Source organism: Corticium candelabrum, chromosome 20 (genome assembly GCF_963422355.1).
Source record: "Corticium candelabrum chromosome 20, ooCorCand1.1, whole genome shotgun sequence".
NCBI lineage: Eukaryota > Metazoa > Porifera > Homoscleromorpha > Homosclerophorida > Plakinidae > Corticium > Corticium candelabrum.
In genome coordinates this window covers 3555467-3566414 of record NC_085104.1, presented here as the reverse complement: position 1 = coordinate 3566414, position 10948 = coordinate 3555467, and the positions used below count along the sequence as shown (strand labels likewise).

General features: G+C 39.8%; 2 protein-coding genes across 2 annotated transcripts; both read left to right on the top strand.

Moving 5' to 3' along the window:
• Window positions 1-707: 707 nt before the first annotated feature.
• LOC134195966 (uncharacterized) lies at window positions 708-4079 on the top strand. The gene is made up of 2 exons (XM_062665054.1): window positions 708-1059; window positions 3961-4079. The coding sequence occupies exons 1-2, from the start codon at window positions 720-722 to the stop codon at window positions 3984-3986; spliced, it is 366 nt and encodes a 121-aa protein (XP_062521038.1). The 5' UTR covers window positions 708-719; the 3' UTR covers window positions 3987-4079.
• A 4794-nt stretch (window positions 4080-8873) lies between these two features.
• LOC134196100 (sentrin-specific protease 2-like) lies at window positions 8874-9911 on the top strand. The gene is made up of 5 exons (XM_062665180.1): window positions 8874-8957; window positions 9092-9145; window positions 9535-9609; window positions 9674-9745; window positions 9804-9911. Exons 1-5 carry the CDS (start codon window positions 8874-8876, stop codon window positions 9909-9911), a joined length of 393 nt encoding a protein of 130 aa, XP_062521164.1.
• Window positions 9912-10948: the final 1037 nt, after the last annotated feature.

Genomic DNA, 10948 nt, shown 5'->3' with positions numbered 1-10948 from the left:
GCATGATAAATAATGTATAACATACGCATCTTGTATTATGCATTTTGTTTGTTAAAACAATTGACTTTGTGTATCAATTAATAATACATCAGAAAACAAAAATTTTATTAAATAACTAATTTTAAAATTGGTAATTAAATGTTGCAGTTTTACTTCTTTTTCTTACTCGTTTACTAGCGGAATGAAATGTTCTTTACAGTATCCGAATACTCCAATCTTATCATGTATATTTAATGAAAAGCACAAATTTACAATCAAATCAATTAAAAACTTAGAAGTGCAATAATGGAAAAGCAAAAATCATAAAATACGCAACATAATGAGCAGCTGCTGGTCGATGAGTCGCTTTGATTACTTTTATTTTTGCATATTTTTTAGTTGTGTAAGTGGAGGTAAAAGGCCGTCGCTTGACACTTGGCATGACAAACCCGGACCAGCTTCAATTTAAGTGTTTGTTATATGCATGATTACTCGGATTGCTAGCGCTAAAATGATGTGAGGTGTGTAGGATTTGATTTGATGTGAGTGTTACGTGATCGTGATCGGATTTGCATGAGGTTTCCTACATTGGCCGGACAATATCCAGGTTATTATTGCGTTGCCAGGCTGACGTTGATTATAGCGGTACGATTAATTAGCACCCAATGATTCACAAACGCTATAACTAGCTTTTACTCATCTAACTACTAAGGGAAATTAGATGATAAACATTGTTTAATATGCTGTTTGTTTCCTTTCTATTTGGGACAGGTCGAGTCACCCAGTGGTACAGTGGCAGTGGATATTCCTATTCTCCTTACGTTCGTGGAGGCATGCAGTATAGCAATGGAATCGCTACTGTACCAAGAGACAGTCTCTATTATGTTTACGTTCAGATGAGGTTTTACAGCAAATCAGGTTCCGGCAACTACAAAAATGCGAGATTCTGCATTGCAATCAACGGCACTTGTCAGTTTTATTCGTACACGCACACTCAAGACTACGGCGATTGGTACAATCCCTATTCTGGACGATCTTTGCTACTCAAGAATAAAGATCAACTATCAGTGCAATTTACAGGTACTGATTATTATTATTTCGATACTCATTTCACATTCTTTGGCGTTTTCTTGATCTAACGTTTCATTGCTCTCTTTAACATTCTTGCTGTACACGACGAGACGTTATTTGTCCAACCGTTTATCATTGCTTTCTTATGATTGACTGTTGAAACTATAAGTGCGACATACAGCAATAGTTACTGTATCTTTAGCTTAGCCTTGCAGGGATTGTCGTAAAAATATAAATCTTAAAAATTTTGATTCGAAAATTACATTGTTAATTAACTCAATTAAGCTTATTTTTTTGAGTATAGTGAACTCTGTAACATCCTTTTCATACTACTTTTTAACCGGCATTCAATGCGCTTTATCGTTTTACACCTAATGATTGCAATGCCCATTGCGTTTCAAACTTAATTAACTTCAATGCGGATTCGCTCAACCCACTCGCGGAGGTGGTTTCAACGCTCTTTGACGGTTGCACGTAGCACCACGCTCACTCACGTGCTTTCGTATCGAATAGCGAAATAGATAATCGTGAAACTAAGCGATGGCGGTTGAATAGTTTAGTACAAGTTATGAGAGCTTCTTGTTAATTCGTGTGCTAAAGCATAATATTTAGAATTAGCTAAACGGGGTTGGAAGAAATAGAGACATTCAAGGATTTTTTTTTCTTTGTTATCAGATGCAAGAACAATTGACGAGAAGGTAGCTGAAAGCGTTCGCTTTGTAACTCATGACTTTACGTGAAACGAATTTGACCCAAATATGTAGAATTTCATTACGATACGCGTAGATTTTAAAACAAATCGAACTTCAGCGGGGACGGATAAATTTGTACAGTTGCCGGGGACATCCGGATAATTATTATCTGTCCCGGATAAATCCTTGCAGATCAGACCATGTCATGCGGTGGCTGCACTCACATTGTTAGGTCGTCACCTCTCCCTCACTGAGTTAGCTCTCCCGGTTGGTTCCTCACTGACCAGAACATGGTATTCAGTTTATATATCTACGGTTATTGTACCACTAAAGTAGTACAATTGCATTTAGGTATGGAAAGCGTCGAATTGCAGTCCTAGAACTCCATCCTAGAATTGCTTTGTCGGGGGAAGGGGTGACACGTGCCCAAGTGGCCCATCCTTTATCCACCCATGTTGAGGGCGCGTCTTTGACTTCTTTACGTGAATGAATTAATTGTGTTTTCTAATGTGAATGGCTCAATGCGCACTTGTGCGAAGTATGAATACGCTGTGAAAGCGCTGGAATTATCAATATAAGATTAGACTAAAATTTTCACTACTTAAAGATAATTCATCTGCGTTCAACAACGCTTGCATGGTTATACACGATCGATGCGCAGTTTGCAGATATCGACTGCTGCGCACCGATCGTGCAGTGCGTGAAACTCGATTGTGCAATTTATCAATCAAGTAATCCTGCACACACTGTCAAATGTTATCTGACTATCTATGGTAATCGATCGTGTAGTACCAACTTGATGGCATTAATTAAAAAATTACTGAACGATACGCAACATGCGATACGAGGACCTATAAGGTCAAAACTTCTTATGAGCTCAGGGCTGCTATTATCTCTCTAAACGCTACGTCCTAGGCGTCACTTTACTGCTACTGCCAGTCTAGTGCTCAGCTTAGGTTACGAATATGCTTCGCTCTGATTCAGTTATGGCGAAAACTTGATTAAGTAATTTGAGTTAACAAATTATCATGCCGAGGAATTGACGGAGCTCAGACGTATTCGTTAATTGGACGCTGCCTTACTTGTTTAGATATAGCGATGAGATCTGAGTCTGTTCTGATATGGTACTGGTATGCTTTCCGCGATTTCTAAACGCGCTCGTCTACCCAGTGACGTATTGAGGGGCTGTGAACGAAATACTCATGGCATGATTTGAAGCGGACAAATTTACAAGTAAATTTCTTTACTAAAGTATCTAAAAACTGAATGTGTGAGCATATTCACCACAAAGTGCTTGGTTTGCGTTCTGCGTTGCGGAGCTGTAAGAATCGGTGTCTGTCTTACTACATACATTGTTCTTAGTAACTGACACATCAAGAGAGCTAGGAATATGACAACTGATTGCTGAGCGCAATTAGTTCACTGGGCGAGAATGTAAACAGGCTAGAACTTCAAATTACCAAGAAGTTTACGCTAGCGCTACCTAGACGTGCATGTTCTCCGCGATAAACCACGGTGTTTCGGGTCCGTCTGTTCTCACTGAGGCTCGCCCAACAATGCTTTGCATTTTTAACCATTAACATATATACATACGTATATATATAATATCCCGGATTTACGGCTGCCATTGCTACGAGAAATGTTGTAGCCGCCAATTGCTGAAGGAACAAGAGAACAGGAGGTAGTCATCCTTTGAGATTGTGCCATTGTTGCTTTTGCCACTCTGGCTGTCTGCGTCTGTCCTTATTCTGGTGAGTGGATCCAATTTGAGCTTTTTCATTGGCTTTATTGTTGTGTGGCCAATTTTAAATTCCTCGTATTCCTATTTTCCGCACTTTGTTAGTCCGTTGGAGTATACAGGTCTACGGGAACATGTAGTTTGCTGCATCATCAGCCTTCTTCCAGCTTTCTGCGTGTTCTGGTTTACTTTGTACTTTTTTAACGCCTTTTCCTGTTCGTGACGGCTCTGCTTATTTCTCGCTGCATCATTTGTCATCAAGCGGGACAGTTGTTGGACTTCCTGAAGCTTGCAGCATCTTCAACACATACCCATCGCTGTCCAGGTTACTTTGCTCATTTGGTTTGCTTCTTCTCATTTCTTATCTTGGATTCTTTAATTTTTACCTCTGGTCATTGCAGTCGTATGAAATAGGGGATGTTGCCGCACTTTTACCCCTTCTTCAGCGCTCTTCAATTTTTCATCTTTTGCATTGTTCAGGTTCAACCATTCTTCTGTTCTTTTGATGTGGAGACTTATTTCTGTATTTGTGGCAAATAGTGCTGTTGCGCAAGATCTTGAAGTTTGTCGCAAAATCACCCTTCTTTCTACGTTCTTCAGGCCATCTTCCTCTTCTTCATTTACTTGTTGTTTGTTCTCCGGTATATACTTCTTCATTTTCATGTCGTTTCTAGCAGATGAACTTCAGGCATCTCTGTTTATCTGCTGTACTATTCTATAAGTATTATCTGCTGTATAGTGCTCCTTTGTGTTTCTTCTATTTGTCTTGTACGCAGACAGTACATTAGCTTGTATTTGGATGTAGAGCAGCTTAGAAGTAATATATATAGAACGACATATATATAAACTGAATTTCGTGACTGTTTACGCGCTAGTTGTCGAGAAATGTGCATGAAACATGTTTGTCGCTACAAGGGCAACAATTTGACTTCTGATTCTAATCAATAGCATATGTTGCTGCTCTAGCTAGTAAACCAATATCTTCAACACACTCCACATGTTTGTACATGTTTCTTACGTATTAGAAATACCAAGATCAATCCCAAATATAAGAATTTAGCAATCTAGTCCAAAGTGAATACGCAGCGAGACGAAACCAGACCTCTTTCTGTCGCTTATTATCAGTCGTATAGATGTCCCCAACACTCGACTATCCTTTCGATAACATTTTAATCAACTTACGAACAAAGTCAAACCCGTAACCAAACGGATTACGAACGGAGAAACATGAATTACGGTGAACGAGTCTGCTCGAATCGAGTTGTCTATTAGTACGCGTCTCCCAAATGATCGCTTGGCCGAAAAACCGTTCGCAGAAGGAAGAAACCGGTCGCGGAACCGTTTCCGAAAGAAGTAACGGTCGGGTTCGAGGTCTTTCGAAGTCGAACGCGTCAAAACCGATCACGGAGACTACTGTAAAGGGGCAAATTTTCGCTGGGCAAAATTTTCGCGGTTTCTCTCACAGAGACCATTTCGCGTGGCTAAATTGTCGCTCTTCGGCATTTGGAAATAGTCACGTGATTCTGTCACATGCTGATATCGTCTTGACATGCTTCTCTTGTGGTTGCGCACAGTGGGGGATGAGGAGAAACAGCCGTGTCTCCCCCAACCTACTGGTGTTCCCGTAGTACGTCCGGCTGCAATGAAGGCTGCAAATGAATGTGTGGTACAAGATTCCCTCCAGAGGGTACAGCACGTTCCTAGCGGAAAACGTCGCTTCTAGCGGAGAGAGGAAAGACTGGTGAAGCCAGGTATAAAGTAATCTTCCCAAAGTACAAGAAAGGCGGCTATATTGTGAGAAAGGTCACAACTGACACCATGGACTTACAGTAACTGCAATGAATTGCAAAATACTTGCTCCTGGAGCAGCTGTATTGATTGCACTAACAACATATCTTGCTGCTTTGGCTAGTCAATCAATATCTTCAATACATTGCACATGTTTCTACATGTTTCCCAATTTATTGAAAATAGCAAGGAAAATCTCAAATGCAAAAATTTAGCAATCTAGTCAATGTGAATCGCCGCGAGACGAAACTAGACCTCTTTCTGTAGCTCATTATCAGTCGTAGACGTCCCCAACACTAGTCTATCCTCTCAATAACGTGTAAATCAAGCTACAAACAAAGTCAAAGTCATAACCGAACGGATTACGAGCGGAGAACATGAATCACGGTGAGCGAGTGTGCTCGGTTCGAGTTGTCCACGAGGACGTGTTTCACAAAACTGTCGCTTGACTAAGACCGTTACCCGAAGGAAGAAACAGGTCGCCGAACGGTTTTCGAAAGAAATAATTGTCGGATTCGAAGTCTTGCGATGTCGAACGTCGGAACCAATCACGGAGACATATCAATTACATCGCAACTGATGATTGGTCGCCAAAGAAATAACCGGGCGGAAGTACATATACGCACGTGGAACAAATTGTATGCTGAATGCTTATTGGCAGTCGCTATGGACAATGGCGAGCGTAGCTAGCAAATACAACTAGAATACGAGAAATAGTTTACATAAAATCTTGTTACAAGAGATGTATGTCCGTTGCAGACGGGACTTCGTTCTATCCACGTGATGTTTTAGAACTCGCGTATGTTTCAGAATGGCTGCGCAGTTTGACGAAGAAGACGACTGCTTGGAGCCGCACCGGGCGAATTTTTTTTGGCCGCGGTTTGGACTTAGCCTCTGGAGCGAACAGTGGGCTGGTAGTACGAGGCTCGCGGCGCGGCTCCTAACATAGAGCATGTTTGGTAGCCGTTAGACATGTTGCAGTTTTAGTTTCTACAGAAACGACATGTCGATCTATTGCGCATTCTTTGAGTATTAACTACAACACTTCTTTCAAATGGGGCCCCAGTGTTGAACTCGAAGTCATGTTCGCCTCACAAATCGACGTTTAAGAAAGCAATGGAATAAAAGAAGGCACAATCATCTGATTCGACGATTGCTTGAGAGCTAAATCTATTATGGTACGTGATGTAGTTACGTTTTCTTCTATACTAATATTAATAATTAATTTATAATTTATAAACGCAATATATTTCTTCCATGTAATATGACATGATTAAGTAATGATTTAGAATTGCTAACACAAACAGTGGTTTAGGTAGGGTGTAATTTAGTCAGTTCTAATTAATGTCTTCCACAGATGATTATTAAGTTAAATAATTTCAATTAGCAGTAATCTGTGTTGCTCGCACATATCTACTTGAAGTACAGACTACATACAACTCAATTCTTGGTAATAAGATGAACATGAAGATAATATTTATTAATTAAATACATATGACAACTTTTGGCAGTCTTTAATTTTACTTATGACATGGGATCTGTACAACTTACCAATTATAGTACTCATGTTTCAAGATAATGTATTCATGAAGGTGTTTATTGTTGATGCTTCCTTTTAATAATTTGACAGTATAATAAATTGCAAGAATATTAGTTATTAGGTATTAATATGTACATACATACATACATACATACATTTTTGTTTTGTTACAAGAGCCCTTAGGGCCCAGGTTAGATACTGCTTGGACAGAACTACTCCAGAGAGAGGCGATTGTACGTTAGTTCCTTGCCCAAGGGAACTTATGTATGTGGCTCTCCTGCACTTGAACTTCTGACCCAAACATCCGGATGTTTCCAATCTCCAGCTGCACACTCTAACCAATTGAGCCGCATACATTTTTTGTACATACGTACATACAAGAGCCCTTAAGGCCCAGGTTTGATACTGCAAGGACAATCTAAACTCAGTTACTATATGTCATCATGTTCTTCTTTAGCTTTGCTGCCTGGGAGTGCTGCTGCTGCTATTGCTGCTGCTGCTGCCGCCGCTGCTGCTGCTGCTGCTGCCGCCGCTGCTGCTGCTGCTGCTGCTGCAGTCACTCCATCATGTCGCCAGGTACGTCCCACTCGCTGCAGTTCACACTTTATACTTCACACTTCACACTTGCTAGACAGAACTGACACTCCGGAGAGTGAGGCAATTGTATATTAGTTCCTTGCCCAAGGGAATTTATGTATGTGACCCTCCTGCACTCAAACTCTAACCCAAAGGTCCTGGCTGTTGCCAATCTTTAACTGCACACTCTAACCAATTGACCCACATATACATACATACATACATACATACATATGTACATACATATATACATTATACAACCAAATGAATTGGTACAGTTACAGTAATGGCCAGCTATGGCATGATTTTCTTAAGCAAGAAACTAACACACAACTGCTTCTCTCGACTCAAGAGTATAAATGATTACCTGGTCTTTGACTGGGGATGGACAAGACCGCTGGCTTGGCAGTAACATCATGCAGCACGGGTACGTGTGGGCTTGAGGTCCAGTCCCAAGGCTCTGCCAAAGTCAGTGCACTTGGAAGCTCTGGCCAAGCATCATAGGGTTCATCAGCATGGCCTGATACTTCGATTAGGGAAGGAGGCCCACCTAGAAATAGGAAAGGCTGAAGAGCACATCCATTTGTCGATTTTGTCTATTGTGTGTGTGTGTGTGTGTGTGTGTGTGTGTGTGTGTGTGTGTGTGTGTGTGTGTGTGTGCATTCGTGTGTGTGTGTGTGTGTGTGTGTGTGTGTGTGTGTGTGTGTGTGTGTGTGTGTGTGTGTGTGTGTGTGTGTGTGTGTGTTGGTACAGTGTATTTGTATGCATATAAATATGTAAGCTACAAATAGTCTAGTACAATTTTTTCTTTACAGTGTGCTGATGGTTTGAGGGTAAACAAGGGACTATACAGCTAACAAAAGCTAGGTCTCAGTTGGATGAGGCTACAGATATCATGTATGTGCATATGTGCATGGTAGCTGACATAGGTAATAGTTGTCCTACCTATATTTATCTTGTAATGTTTTGGTTTGTTGACTACAGCTTGTTGTATGTTTTAGGAAGTGGCTGCATCACAACTTGTACTTTACTTTTGTGTGTGGCCATGCAAGCACCACAGATATGAACAAAGACAACAAGACTGTTGTAGTATTTGACAAGAACAAAGATGGATTCATGCATGTTGCAATAACTAGTAAATATCTATAATCAGAAATAATTACAAACGATAGTCAAATCGTAGATTGTTCTTGTTCTGTAATGGTGCTAAACTGCAGTTGGTTATATTTTATATATAACAGACCATTTCTAATTACTGCATAGCATTAGGATTTCATACCAGTTGATTTTCGCTCAGTTAGTGTAATAAATGAAAAGGTGAAAACGAAATGTACTGTACATCATCAGAACGGATTCCGAGGCTCTTCATGAAGCGCTGCGATCACGTGTCAGTTCGCGCGCGAATTACGCTCTGAATTAATTAGCTCCCTGCACGTCAGTTCAGTGAAGCCGCTGAAGTATCCTAGTCACTTCCGTGTTTACAATTTGAATGGAAGAGGAATCTGATCTTTGCGCTGTGCGCCTACCTGAAGACCTTCAATGTCTAGAAGAACACAGATGGCTTAGTGATGATGTAAGACCTGTCTCCTAGTAAAATAAACACAAAACCTTCAGAACGTTAATAAATTGCAAATTTAAAATTTTCTACTAATTCAATATTTGATAAAGTGGTTGCATATTGTCATAATTCTAATTAATTTTCTGTAGGTTATTTGGCAATATCTAGAGCTTGTTCGAAGCACTATCCCTTGCAAAGAGAAGGTGATTGTTTTATGTGTAAAAACAATTTAGTAGAACTGCTTTATATACTAAAGTAAACAGTAATTATCAATTAGTCTGTCTCCTGTTTGTCAGGCTTTCCTTTAGTTGTGTGTGTGTGTGTGTGTGTGTGTGTGTGTGTGTGTGTGTGTGTGTGTGTGTGCGTGTGTGTGTGTGTGTGTGTGCAATTGGCAGTCTCCCAAAACCATACTGGATACACCAAATCAAAGTTTAAGAAAGTATATGTGTGCAGGCATGTATATGAATGTTATCATGCATGTGCCTGTGTCCGTGCATGTCAGTCTGCAGTTTATTAGAAATAACTGTAGTACAGTAGTATATCTAATGCAAAAGAAGATGCAAATCTTGAAATAGCCTATGTTCACTTCTAGATTGAACTGGTTGATAGCCTCTTCATGGAAAAGTACAAGTTGTGTGAATATGATGGTGTGAGTAACTGGAAAAAGGTGAAAGAGCACAATCTCCTCAAATGAAAATAAGCTTGAGATTGACAATGATATTTCATTACAGCAATGGACATTGTCAGACAATGAAAAGCTTCTATTTGTTATCAATGACAACTCTAACCACTGGACACTTATGGTACATTTGAACTGTGACAACCGTTTTGATCTACAATTACTAAATATCATACTCACAGGTTGGTAAACCCAAGAAGAAAACTATGATGTACTATGACTCATTGGGTGGCAATGAAAAATCGTACTTTGAAATTATACAGTATGGAGTAACACATGACTCAATATAACCCATTTACTCAATGTAGAGAAAATATAATCTCTTCTAATCTTCCAGTTGTAACTTGACATTTGTAACATAGCAGAAATCTACGTTTCTTAGATTGTTACACCATGATGCAATAGTTACATATTGCTTGTGAACAATAGGAACTTCCTAATGAAGCGCTTTGAGAGCTATGGTTGGAGTCATCAAGTAACTGAAGTAAGTTATTTGAAAGACGATCGCTAAAGTATACGACTACAACAGCACTTTTACAATTTAAATCCCATAAGCAGCTAATAAAGTAGAAGTTAGTAAGTTATGTGTCAATTACCATACTACCAGTTAAAGCTAATCTACACGAAGAGACAATTAGTAGTAAGGTCATGTCATGTAAGAAATTTGTTAGCTGAGCCGGTCACGATAAAATAATAGTATTATGTCACCACCATCACACATTTTATCTATTATATAGAATATTCCACATCAATTCAATGGTTACGATTGTGGCGTATTTCTTTGTGAATATGCTCGCTGTGTAATGCTGCAAAAACCAATGGATTTTTCTCAGGTACTCAATGACTATTTTGCCGATACAATGAATTACTAAAAATATCAACCGTTTGCTAGGACTCCATGCCTCATATCAGAAAGAGGATAACAGCAGAATTAGAGTCAGGTACTTTGCTGTTTGATAAAGTAACAACCACTGCACACAACACAGTCAGTATGAAGTCAGAGATAGAGTCAGAGGTAGATGAAGAAGGCGATGATAATTCCAGTCCTATTACATCCTTCTTGAGCATTCATCCATCCTCTATTGTGTCATGGGAAATTTACCCAACCAATTGCAGCTTGTTCTTCCCAAAAATTTCACTTACATGATTGAACAACTGCAGGAATGTCAGCCAAGAGACTTCATGGGCGCTCCAAATGCACCATCTAAAATTGCTTTTCGTACAAGTGCCACCACTGAGACTGAGGTAAAAAACTGGCTCTCAGCAATGATGACTTGCAGTCAATGCACTTACAGAGTCAGAAGAACATACAAGCCGACAATGAAAC